This window comes from Pogona vitticeps, chromosome 1, assembly GCF_051106095.1.
Source record: "Pogona vitticeps strain Pit_001003342236 chromosome 1, PviZW2.1, whole genome shotgun sequence".
In the NCBI taxonomy this organism is placed as follows: domain Eukaryota; kingdom Metazoa; phylum Chordata; class Lepidosauria; order Squamata; family Agamidae; genus Pogona; species Pogona vitticeps.
Window position 1 is genome coordinate 74,877,749 of NC_135783.1, and position 14,138 is coordinate 74,891,886.

The window sequence follows — 14,138 nt, forward strand, 5'->3', positions numbered from 1 at the left end:
TAGTTATTTAGTTAATCCCAGAAAATTTCTTGCATTATTTGTCAATGTATTTGCACTTTCACAACAGAATTTGTTCCATCATACACACAACTTTATAGAGCAATATAAATATCATCGCTCTTCCAATATTCTGTATACACCTTTCCAGTATTCAGCAATATTGATACAATCTCCTGATAGTAGTGTACCAGATGCAGAGAGAACTATTAATTTATAACATGCCTGTCAAAATGTATATGGATTTATTTTAATTTCATTATATGTAACAAAAAGTTAACATCATTAAGTAAAATCTAAAGATGACATAAACCTGGAATTTATTTGAAAATGCTTACCCTCATGGTCATTAATGAAGCACTTCATAAGGAAATCTGGACATCCCTTTGGTTTAGGGAAACAAAAGACATCAGTTATTTTCACCCAACTCTAATAGTTTCTGCTTTTGGAAAGAGTGCTGGCTGGAAAATTATTCCTTATCCATCAGTGCTAGAGAGGCATGCACAATACTGTTTGACACTGTGATGTTTATAAAACAAAATTTGAAAAGTTTCCGAATTCCAGTGTGGTTTATCATAAAGATCCTATTGCTGCAACATTGCAATAAGGTTCAAACTTCTGTCTCACATCCATAGATTCAAACATAGTCCCAAATATGTCAATTAAAAAAAATGATCTAATAAATAATTGTTTTTTCCTCACCCAACATATCTAACAAGATATCCTTTTACATGGCATACGTTCTCATGCCTAGATGGGACACCACTTAATAATGTCACCAGATCTGCCAAGATTTGCAGGGCAAATGCTTATAGAAAATCTCAGACCTTACTGGCATTTCAATATTCCAGCCTTGCCATTTTGCTTGTCAGTGGGTCATTGATGCCCACCAAACTGAGCACAGATTTTCTCATTTGTTATATGCTTTGTCCCATAGATGTTACAACTTCCAAAATTATTAGTTGCAGCTGATATCTCTGAGAGCAATGTACAATGTACAAGATATCAGTTGCAGCTGATATCTCTGAGAGCAATGTACAAAAATGGTATACAGTGTTCTTGAAATCTGTACTCTGGGTTAGGAAGCTTATTTTGGGGCTTGCATTTGGATCTTTATTATTTGTTTGGGTATTTGTTTGTTATGTGCTGTCAAATCACCTTCAACTTACAGTGACCCTATGAATAAATGATCTATAAAATCCTCAACCATGCTGCTGAGCTCTTGTAAACTGAAGCCTGTGGCTTCCCGGATAAGAGTTACTCCATCTTGTATTTGGTCTTCTTCTCTGCCTGCTGTCTTCAATGTTGTTTCCAGAGATTCCTGCCTTCTTGTGAAACGCCAAAAGTAGGACAGCTTCAGGATCAACATTTTTGCCTCCAGAGGTAGTTCAGGCTTGATCTAGGACTCAGTTTTTTTGGTCTTTCTGGCAGCAAAGGGTATCCACAAAGTTCTCTTCCAGCACATTTCAAACAAATGATTTTTTTTCTTCTCAGCTTGTGCTGACACCATCTATGTGGAATTAGGCTTTAAATGCCACGTCATCTAACAGCTTTCATGTATGCTGCATCAATCATGTACATGAATCATGCAACATATTTATGTACTCTTTACATAAATATAATGGTCTGTATTAATTCTTTCACCTGACTTAACTCCAGAGAACAATTTGTTAAATACAAAACAACTTCTGTTAATATCTATGACCCATTAAATACTTGTTCTCAGTGCATGAGGCTTGGTACCATGCTTAAATTTTTCTTGTGAGTTTAAGCAAGGAGTAAAACCCACTTAGAGATATTTGGAAGATTTTTAAAAAGTAAATGATTGCTCTGATGCTTTTTGGATTTAAAATTAATCATTTTCTGTCAGGGTGGGCAAGAGGGAGGCCGAAACATGGCCCCCACCTGGGGCTCAATTTTTTAAAGGACCAGTTAGGCCACTCTGAACCTCTCTTGTTGAGGACCTTTCCCTTACTTTCCTTTTATCTCCCCATCCTACCTCAGCTCCTGGAGGTATTCAGGAGCTTCAGATTTGGTGTAATTCCCCCATTTCCCACAAAATCTTTCAGCCTTCTCTAACAACAGTGGACATCTAGCAAATTCCGGTTTAGACTCCCCCCCCCCCGGGATGGTGCAGCCCACAATGCATTCCAGGGTAGAAAAACAGCTGTGTAACCTGTTCACCACTGTCCTATGTCATCAGCCACTTAAGAACATAAATTAAATCAGCTTTGCATCTTTATGTTACTACTGATTTCACTAAAGTATTGCAGAAGCATTACAATACAGAAGGACACACACCTTCAAAAGAACAAAATACATAATTCATCCTTGCAAATTACAGGTCTTTATTAATTTACACAGAATTTAATTGCTTTCAAATGTACTTTTGGTTGACCATAGGCAAAACATTTCAATTCAGCATAGATTCTTCTGGCAGAAATAGAATTGTTCTACTCTCATTCAGAAGTTTTGGGAGTCTGATTAGACCTTTATCAAATGAATTCATCAAAAAGATAGATGAAAACCAAGACATTCAAGGAAATTAATATGTTCAAATGTACCTTTAAAAGAAAAGACATTAATGGTTTTACAATGATACAAGTGCATTTTAAATCACTGCAATGCAATGGTACTTCCTCAGAATACATTGAAATAAATTAAACACACGTACCATTTATTAATTTGATTTTAGAATCTGTAGCATTAAAAGTGTTTAATGTGAGGACACTTGGTTTATAAAGTTTTATTAAGCTGTCTGAGGACTGTGGACAAGCAGAGGACTGAGCCTGGGCATCAAATATCACCCTACCTGTATCTTGTGTTAATGAAGTAAAGAGCAATGCAGGGGGTTAAGCTGTAGCTGCTATGCATTAAAAATTATTCCATAACAGCAAGAAAGCATTTTGGCATGATAGCACAGCTCCAAATATAGACTGTACTTCTCATGCAATTTTCACACTCCCAAAGAAGTTCGCCTTTGTGCCTCTTAAGTATTTTAAGGTATAACACAGCATTCTTTTAAAAGGTGATTCAAAGGAGAAAGCATTTAAACTGTGGATCTGGGGGCGGGGGGAAGAGAAATGGATGGTTACTGAAGAACAGCACAGGTTCTAAACAGAAATATTAGTGGACTAGAAATATATAAATGAATGTTGCATATTTTAAAATCAAATAGGTCAATGAATAAGTTAAAGAATATTTAATTCAAACAATGGCTGCTTTCATTTACAACTAACCCAATGTACATATATGCTCTACTATTTTCACATATGCTAAGAACCTACCTTTTCTCTCTCACAGAGATTTACAAACAAGTATGGAGTTTCCTACAAGACTGTCATGGGCTGAAGGCTTTATAACAGTTATTTTCATTCTTAAATGCAAAACAAAACAAAAAAACCCATCAGAACTAAAATAAGATCATTTAAATGAACTCCTTTCCTGAGCAACTTAGAATTTGGAATGTGCTAAAAGTCACAATAAATAAGTCAAAAGATCAACAAACTTAAAATGTGCTTCTAAATTCTTTAAAGTAAATTATAAAAATCTATCTCATGACTGATAAACGGGCTGTTGTGTTAGAAATCTCAAAAGCTTATGTGCCAAATAAATTTATGAAGTACCTTCCTGGAAGTAGAGGCCAAGTTGCTTGTACAAAAAATATACAACATTAAAACCCAGCAAGTAAATCACCTGACAGTTGTTGCTTTTAACATTGCAAAGTGTTCATGGCAAAGAATAATATTAAATAAAATGATAAAAATAGATTTAAGCAGCAGTGTAACTGCAGTGAAAGTGTACATGTTAAGTGACCCAGGACTCTTGCAACATAGATACAAATTTGAACTTAAAACAATGATACCCATAATATGAATATTAATTTGCTTCCCAAAACAAAACAATTCCACAGTGTGTAAACTAACTGTTACTCTTTAAATGTAATTTCACAGAAACCACTTAAAATATACAATGCAGCATCTTGGTTAAATATTATTTTACTGTTCCTGTGTGTTCCTTTGAGTAGTGCATTGGAACCACAAAATCAGGATGCCAGTGACAAAATAATCCATCTATGATGTTGTTGATCTAACAATATGTATTCAAATCCTGCTCATACAGTTTAAAAACACACGACAGATAATGATGGTTTGCAGTGTTAGTTGATGCCCACATGCTCTAAGTAGGGAATCTGCCTAAGAGTTGGTGGGAAAGAAAATATCAAAACAAGATGCAGTACCTCTGATATATTTAAAAACAAAACATAAACCTATCCAAGCCTTGTTCCCAAGAGTAGTAATATAATATTCCCCATTGTACATTAGTTGTAGACTGTAGTACTCTGGCTAACATTCTAAGTTTGATGAAGGCACTAGTGAGTCTTTACTTTGTTTTATGCCAGAATACCTGCCCTTGGCTAGATACTATGGTCAAACATCTGCCACCAAAAAGGCAGAGCTGATAGCACCTGAAGAGACTATAGTTAAACTTTTATTTTTTTTCCAATGAATCACAGAATGCATTTCTGTTTCTCTTAATTGGCATCTGAGTTTTCTTTAGTCCAAAATATTTGAGAGATATTGGTGATATGCTTCTGTTTTCCGTTAGAAAATCCTTTGATCAATCACATAAACTGCTCATAGTATTACAGGTATTTTCTTCCCTTCAGTAAAAGAATAGTTTTTCCTACTAAATATATTTGAATATTCCTGCTCCTTTCCTTGAAGACATCTGTCTAATAACATTCATGGACATAGTAAGACAGAAGAATTTCTTCTGGTAAAGAATTAACCTCCCATGCTTTCCCATAGTTCAATTTCAACAACTTGGGGAGGGGGATGGCAAATTCCACATTGTCCTTTCTGTCTTTCAGTCATTTCAAATGTCACTATACTTTGAAGTACCCAGATATTTACTACATCATTGCCTTAACTTCTCATTCCTCTTGTACTGTTAATACTGCCCTTGCAAGACACACCTACAGGGAAATGTAGTGTGCTTTTTTCATAATCCGATGGTATAGTGGCAATTTACTATATTAGCACAACAGCATTCCCTATTCATGTCATCACACAAAGCTCCCTACATTCTGCTATTCAGGTGCTCCACTGAGATTAGAATAGATTTGGTATAAATACTAGTTGAGGCAAAGAAGTTTTGAGAAAAATGCAAATGACTTACACTCTGTTCTACATCACTTTGCAAGTAGGCATGGCATACAGCAATATTTTACAACAAAAATGTTAATTGTAAGAAGAAAAGAGATGACACGTCTATGTCCTTGCTACTAGGATACAATGGGGTCAAGGAAAACAAAAATAATTTTATTCATATAAACTATTCCTAGCAGGTGTCTCACTCTATATCCATTCAACTTGGAGAATATGTCTTTTTAAATGCTGCTGTGCATGAACTCAGTTCTTTTAGAAATTTTCTTAACAGTTTCTGAAAAACCTGGCAACACAAGGTAGAAGAAAATGTAGTCCTTGCATCATCTTTTATAGATGTCTTCCAACCACTTTTCGTCATCTTGTTCTTCGTCTTCCGGTATGGGCTCTTCTGTTTCCAGAGGAGAAGGAATGACAAATTCTGGTCTAGGAGAAAAGTTAGTGTTTGAAGATCTGAGTCCAAACTTGCGCTTCAGCAGGTGAAACTGTTCTTTGACATAATAGTAAAACTCATATTCGTATCTCATGCGCTGGTACAGGATTTGTAGGGATTCTGGAGAAGGGACGGTCTTTTTCACTGTCACAGTTAGATTGCCGAGTTTCCTGTGTTCTGTAAGAGATTTGCATAAAGGGGAATTTGGTCAGCATCTACAAACTGAATACAAGATATTGAAAAGTGCTTGTTCTTTTAGTTTTTTAAATGTTACTTTGTGAAAATTTCTTACTAATCTTCATCTACTTTCTCCTGCCATGAACATGGCCCTTCAAGCAAACAGCAAAATGTGTAGAAGATTGCAGATGCAATCTTGTGGACACCTTGCTGCCATAATTCAACTGTTATCATAACTCCACTTAATAGAGAAATGGCCAGCTCTCAGTATGTGCTTTTAAGCAAAGAAACATACACTGAAAGATATTTTTGTGGATTTGCCATTTCTAGAGTATTAAAATTAATGTGATGTTATTTTCCTTCTTTTTTTATGTTGCCTTTTATTGACAGATCTCAAGGTGGGGTACAGTCAATAAAACTGCGTTAAAAGGAAATAATACAATCTAAATTTTTGAAAACAGTTAATTGAAAAAATATCAGAACAATCAGGAGGCGGAGCTTGATCGCAGTGAAGCCAGCAGCTCCCGGCAACAGCTCCTGGGAAAAGTTGGAACTGCCCGGTCTGGCGTCCCTCTAGAAAGGGGGGGATGGAAGGGGAGGCCAGGAGAGGTCACCCCGAAGCAGATGGTGAGCCCAGAAGGTAGAAGATTTGGCAGCAACAGGGTCATTCTTCTCTCTGAAAATTTACCCAAGCACAGACCAGAGACGGGAGGCCATCTTATGGCAGAAAACTGTGTGAAACTCCACCCCCAAATTCCCGAAGAAGGAGAAGAGAAATACAGCCGAAAATACACAATAACAAAGTCAGCCTTTGATTTATGAATAACCTTATTAAGATGTAAGAAACTAAAGGGAAAATACCTGACCGAAAGGAGAAAGAGGAAGCGGTGAGCCGTGCCTGCCACCTTGTTTTTTCAAAGTGAACTGACTGTTAAACAGCAAGTTTATAATTAGCAAGCTGGCTCAAGGTCATTGAGATACACAGTGAGACAGAAAAATTTTGTGTTTCTGGAAAAAAATCCCAGAGGAAATACTACTCAACAGGCTTCAAGGGACTGAAATCTTATCAATGCTGTTTAGTCTGGATTTCCCCCCCTAGTTTGAATAGGACTTTGAAAATAAAATCTTGTCTTTGGAGCAGGAGGTATAAGCTTTTGGGAATAAAAAACAGGCGACGTATCATCAGCGTGGCGACAGAGATTGAAGAGCGGGAGAAGCCAGGACTAGAGTCAAATGAGACTCTGATAACAGAAGTGTCTTTAGTTTTGGAAGGAAGAACAAATCTCTGGGAGCAACGGATAGTAAATTATCAGCTCATTAGCGAGAGGAACTTAACAGAATAAATAGACGGAGGATCTAAGAAAACCAGGTCTGGAGTTATTAAAGGACTACGGTGTTGTTGTTGTTGTTGTTGTTGTTGTTGTTGTTGTTGTTGTTGTTGTTGTTGTTGTTGTTTTGAGAGACTGGCTCCGTTTGATGTTTAGTCTGGACTCTCTTCTGGTTGGACTGTGTGGATTTTGATAATATTGCTATAATATCTGGGCAAGGAGGGGAGGACATACCTAGGGGAGGTTTATGATGATGGGTTTGGTTTGTTGGTAAAATAGTGGAATAAAAAATATTATTTATACAAACCATATGTATTGTAAAGATGGAAATGACCTCCGAAAATGTTAAATATCAATGGTTGGGAATGTTGCCAGATAAAGAATGGCTGGTTACTATGCAAATGACAATAATAACAGGATTTCAGCAGCCAGGTAGAAGACCTGATGAAAGGGAAACCATCAGAGTTCAAATCAGTGGTTCTTAACCTTGGGTTATTCAGGTGTTTTTGGACTGCAACTCCCAGAAGCCTTCACCACCAGCCGTGCTGGCTGGGGTTTCTGGGAATTGCAGTTCAAAAACACCTTAGTAACCCAAGGTTAAGAACCACTGGGTTAAACAACAGCTAAATGAAACTGTATTAACTACAGAACAGTTTTTATTGAGAGCAATGCCAGGTAACATAGATGAGATTAAGAGTTATCATGTGAGCTACCCAGCTATAATAGTCAGAAAAGGTGATGTTAAAAATCAGACTACTGTCCTGGATTTAATTTTACTTCCCAAAACTGGAGGAAAATAGAGGCACAGAAATGAGAAAAGGATACTGAGAAAATATGGAAAGTGCCAGAAATGGATATCTTTCCAGACAGGCTGAATGTACGTCCAAGGCAGAAGCAAATTGAAAGAGGGGATGTATTCTACAATTGGTCTCGATTTCTTGACAGAGTTGGAATAACTTAGATTTAAATTAAAATATGTATATAAGCTGATATTTAGAGGATAATCAAACAGCATATATATATATAAGGAATACAAAGTTGTTTTTTGCATTGAAAAATGAACAGATCAGAGGCATGTATACCTAATATGAATAGATTGGATGATTGTATACTCTGTGTTCTCCTATCCTCAAAACCCTTTCCCCATTCCTTACATTCCCTTTTACCTTTTGTATTCCCTACCCTATTCCTAGTAGTTTAAAAATAAAAAAAATTAAATAGAAAAAAATAAAAAACCCAGAACAATCTGATAATTAAAACAAGATTAAAACAGGCTGTAATGTCTGTGCTTACCAAATGTTTGGAGGAACAGCCATATTTTAACCTAGCACTGAACTAAAATTTATTTATTTATTTATTGGAATTTTACCCCGCCCCTTTAGACCATGTCTACTCGGGGCGGCAATATTGCCATGGACTGGGCTTCTAAAGGGAAGACTGCACCATGACTGACAAAGGCCTCACCCAGGTCTCCACCCAATGTAGTGCTCTCAATGGTGGAATACAGTATAGGGAAAGTTGACCTCAGCAGATCTTGATGATCAGGGAAATATATGCAGGTATAAGAGCTCCCTCAAATATCCATGTTCAAATGTCTAATACTTGGGCCTTGTGTGGTTGTTCTACTTTGCCTGACTACTGGGAGAAAAGTTCCACTGATATTATTATTTTTTTTTGGGGGGGGGAGGGAGAGTTAAATCTCCCGAAGCCACAGCTCTCATACAGCCAGGCAGCTGTTTATTTTTAAAAACCAACCAGGCAAGAAATAAAGACATGAATAATATCATTCAGTTTGGCCCAGACCCTGAAAGACTCCCATGGAATATATCTGAGGAATGAAACCTCCCTATGGAATGTTGCATTCTATTTTAATAATTAAAGCAAATTAGATGTTCCCTTGTCAACCTTTTTTTCACACACTTCCCAATATTAATACCCATTTCAACAATTTTCTTTTAAAAAATTGTCCTATCCCTGAAAATGAGGTTTACCTTTCAAAGGAATAAACAATACATTTCTGCCTATCAATCTATGCATTTTAGTTGTTCTTTGTGAAAAGGCAAAAGGCCACACCCATAACCACAAGCCCCCTGGGCTCTGGGCTATATATAAGCAAAAGAAGGGATCTTGGCTTAATTGAGTGCATTACTAACCTCCACCTTATTAGAAACCTCGTTTTGTTTACCTTACTTTATACCCACTTTAAATGACCCTTTTAATAAAAATCTGAAGAAACTCACAAATTTGCTCCTTGAAGTTACCCACCCCAACTCCTCATTTATCAAATGCACATAATGGAAAAATTATGCATGATTGGCTCTGTGCCAGACTAAACATTCTAAAAACACTGTGTAAACCCAGCTGTTCCAGTGGAAGACGGGAGACCCACACTTTATGACCTTCTAGACAGTGAGCCATATGGAGGGCAACAAACTGCACTATTTACTTTTGAGACTTTATTTTGTTTTACAGTGTTTTCCTTGGCCTTCATATTGCTTTAAAAAAAGTATATGGCAATACTATGTCCAGGAGATGCTTAAAACCCATTGAAGCACAGTCTGTATGTTTGAAATCCATGCTGAAAACAGCAGGGTGGGAAAGCCACCTCTTGAAATGTTTGTCGTGCAAAGTTAAACACAAACATTCCTTTTTTATATGCTATAGCAGTGGAAAACCAAAGGTAATACCATACTATATGCTAACCGTATATCCTTTCTCTGGGAAAGAGTTGATTAAAAAAAAACCTTCACACACTCACTGAACCATCTGTAACATGGGGAATGCTGGGGCCCTTTGAAAATTACACTATTTATTTCCACAATATCAAAATGGTATCAGTGCACTGTGATGGTATCAGCATTGTTCAATGTATAGCATGCATGTATTTACTGGAGAAATGAATATTTCAGAGCCTTGGCTTTTATAGGGTCCTTAGAATTTATATGTATTTTACTCTCAGGTTGGGCAAATATTTGGGAAATCATAGATGCAGAGGGCAAATGCCAGTTTGAAAAAGAAGAAAATACAAATACACATAAAATTTTATACGCACTGGCTGCAATTGCACATAATGCAATTCCCATGATTTATTCAGCTTTACTGTGATTTCTTTGCCCACTTCAGACAACTAACTATGGTTATAGTTTATAAACCAGAATATGATATCATGGGTTAGAAAATGGCTCACAATTTTTGGCTCTTGTTAGCTGTTGCTTTTTGTTACTAAACCTACCTCCAAGTTCCAAGTTTAAGTTTATTGTATTAGCTAAAAGCCGTCACAATTGTTTAAAATACAAGTATAATCGAATAAAATCAAAATAAAAACACAGAGATATAAAATAATAAGAGACTGTTCATATCTGGGAGTCTCCAGCACAATTGATTGCAATGCCTCTTAGGGAATTAGCGCGAATGTTTCTGGCTGCTGTTGCTAACAGTGCTGTTCTGCTTTTGGTCACAATCCAAAAGCAACCTGACCACCTTTGTCTGAGGGCTTTCGTCCTGTAGAGCAGCCAAAATGTTACCCAGGAATTTTTTTCTGGGGTTTTGATAGAGCTGGCAATTAAGTAAATAGTGGACAACATCCTCTATCTCACCTGCTCCGCAAATACACAGCCTCAGATGCTTAGGTACATTCATGTACCTGCTGTCTAAGACAGCAGTTGGCATGGTTTGATAACGGAGTTCTGTGAATGCGGTTCTCAAGGAGGGAAAAGTACTGTATTTTTTGCACCATAAGACTCACTTTTTTCCCACAAAACAGGGGGGTGGAAAGTCTGTGCATCTTATGGAGCGAAGAAAACAGATTATATTTTCCTGTTTTCTTCTCCTAAAAAATCGGTGCGTCTTATGGAAAGGTGCGTCTTATGGAGCGAAAAATACGGTAAGTGTTTGTAAATATTGCGCCCTTGAGTGGTTTGTTTTCAACAGATGGTACCACTGAGAGAAATTTGAAGAGTGGATTGAGGATAAGTCCTGGTCATTATCCAATTTGTAGAGCCAGTCCCTCAACATTCTTTTAACACCAGAAAAAACAAAAAATATCTGTAGAGAGGGATATAGATTTTAGTAGGGCTTGAACTGAGGTTGCCCAGCCGCCACTCTTCCATTGCTCTACCATGCAACGTTTAGGTAGACGGTGGTCGGGCATATCCATCACCCTCTTATAATAACCGAGTATAGCTAGCATTGCCCTAGCTTTAATGGACACCATACCTGTCTCTGTTCTGAGAAAAGCTGCTGGGGTCCCCTGGGGTACCGCGAGGATGTGTCTCAGAAATTTGTTCTGTCCTACTTCAAGATGTTGTAGGTTGTTCTGATTTACACCCCAGATCTCAATGCCATAGAGCATTTGAGAGATGACCCTCCCTGAAAAAACTTTTAAAGCTGGTGTTACAAGTTTTTAGATGCACCTGTATAATAGCTTTCCCACCCTTAAGTCATAAAAAATAAACCAGCCATACAAGCACACAAAAAAGCAGGTCTTCCTCAGATACTCAAAATCTAGACCCTGTTGTCCAGACAGCACAACTTGGCCATGACATATTTCCGAAGTACCCTACAAAGTAAAAACGTACACTTAATACAGAAAATTCTAGTTACAAATATAGCAAGACAATAAGCAGCAGTAAGAAAATGGCCACAATTCATCAGATCTAATTAACTTGAAACAGCAGAACATTAAACAAGTCTTACACCAAAGGTTCAGTGCCACAGTAGCCCAAATCCTGTTGTGTTAACCTATGTCAGTACAGAGGAACTAACTGATGTCACTGCTGAGGTTGACCGATACTAATCAGAGTCCCCACTGCAGCCCTCATGCAATTTCCCATCATGTGTGGTCTGGCTGGCTACACGCATGACCCAGAATCCAAGTGGAAACTCTTTAATACAGTGGACGCTTGACTTACAGACGGCTTGACTTACAGACTTTTTGAGTTACAGACTTCTCTGGCCGCAAAATTTAGGTTTGACTTGCAGCCTGAGAATTGACTTACAGACCAGAAAAAAACCAAAATGGAACAAAAACAGCCTGTTATGGGATTAATCGGTTTTCAATGCACTGTAGGTCAATGGAGACTTGACCTACAGACTTTTTGACTTGAGAACTGCCTTCCAATACGGATTAAGTTCTCAAGTCAAGACCCCACTGTAGACTTTAGCTATTATCATTATTCAGGAAAGGAGTTTTCACAAAACAATGGTTTCATACAACCATTTAAAGCAAGGCTGACTACCAAATGGGAAATTAACAGAATCTTAAGATCTGTTCATGAAAGGACAGAGCCTGGAGAAGTTCCACCTTTTATGGTGGATTCTGGGAATCGTACTTAAAAAATTTCCCAAGCTCTGAAAAAGGACATGCAATGGCCAAGTTGCCGGCAATAATGTGGGGTTCCTTCATCTAGTTCTTTTGTTCAGCAGTATGACATTGTGACAATGCAGAATAACTACAAGAGACAACAGGTGCATCACATTTCTGTATGTTCTTTTTGAGATTAGCTTTAATAAAGAATAGCACTGATTGTTACTGAAATATTAGAAAGAAAAACCTTCCATTTCCTCAAGTAGGATTGATTCACAGCCACAGTATATAACAAATCTGAGGGTGGTCAAAGGCTAGGAACATCTGGCCTGTAAGAAGTGAGGTGAGATTAAGAATATCAAAAGGCTGAGTGAAGCAACTGTCTCTATAAAGCATACTGTTTTTGATCTGGAGCTTGGCCAGCAGCCAAAGAAAGTTAGATTCAATATTCTCCTTTGTCTAATCCTATGGGGAGAGATTGCCAACTGTTAAAAATTAAGTTTAGTTTCAGAAAATTGAAGCACGTAAACAAAATTAAAAAGGAGGAAAAAGAGACTCAAAATGTTCAAATTCCCTCGGGAAACTATTGCAGCTTTCCACTCCCCACCCCAGTACAGTGGGGTCTTGACTTAAGAACGGCTTGAGTTAAGAACATTTTGACTTAAGAACCACTCTCATAGGAAAATATTGACTTGACTTAAGTACTTAGATTTGAGTTAAGAACTGAAAAAAAACCCACATGGGAGGCAGGGAAAGTGCAAAATGTGAACTTTCAGTTAACTGTTGGCCAGTGAAAAGGGTGCCTGTCTGCTTCCTCACTCCTCCCAGCGTTTAGAGAGTGGATTGGGAGACAGTCTTCGGACTGCCTGGTCCTGTACTGCCTGGACTGTATTTTCCCTGCCTTTCCTGAACCTTTCTTGACCTAAGAAAAAAAGAAACAAAATATCCCCCTCTAGTGGTCGAAGGCGGAATAGCAGCTTCCCATTAGTTTCTATGGACGGAAAAGAGCAGATATGGATCAAATGGTTTTCAATGCATTCCTATGGGAAATGCAGATTTGACTTGAGAACATTTTGACTTGAGAACCGCCTTCCAATACGGATTAAGTTCTCAAGTCAAGACCCCACTGTATTCCTATATGTCTTGGAAAGGAGGTTTTTGGCTCTAACATTTGGTGAGATTAGATGAAACAGCAGTTTTTCATAGCCTGAGTTTCTCATAGTCATCTTCAATTCTCTCTCATTAGCAAGAGACTCCCTTAACTGAAAAGCAAAGTGGGTTTTACATAAAACATGAAGTTTGTTGACACAGATATGTCTACTCAGAAGTCTTCTGATAAAGTATACTTTCACTTCACCCAGTAGATGGCAGACCTTTTAAAAAAAATACAGCCTTTCGGTATAGCCCACATTATTTTGAAAGCCACAAAATATATTACAAACTGGCCATCTCTAGAAGAAGGAACTCCCTTACTGTGGAAAGGAAAATATTGCCACAGCATAGAATTCAGAGAAGGAACTTTTCTTACCTTTTGTTTCATTTTGTAAGTGGTCTTTATTTCCCAGACACAATGGTCTCCTGAAGTTACATGTCTGTAATTCTAATATAATTTCAGTTCTAATGATGAGTGTGACTATAACATACAGACTAGTCACATTCTGGAATGAGCAATATTAGTTGTTCATTTCTAGAATACAACTGTAAAGTATATCTGTAGCATGAATGGATTT

General features: G+C 37.5%; 1 protein-coding gene across 1 annotated transcript in view; it reads right to left on the bottom strand.

Annotated features, from left to right (window-relative positions):
* Positions 1-2,328: 2,328 nt before the first annotated feature.
* The window catches only part of UST (uronyl 2-sulfotransferase), a 142,778-nt gene continuing 130,968 nt past the window's right edge, over positions 2,329-14,138 (bottom strand). Inside the window, exon 8 of the mRNA XM_072995538.2 lies at positions 2,329-5,775. Within this exon, the coding sequence (XP_072851639.2) occupies positions 5,489-5,775 (287 nt within the window). The 3' untranslated portion in view covers positions 2,329-5,488. The remainder of the gene's footprint in view (positions 5,776-14,138) is intronic.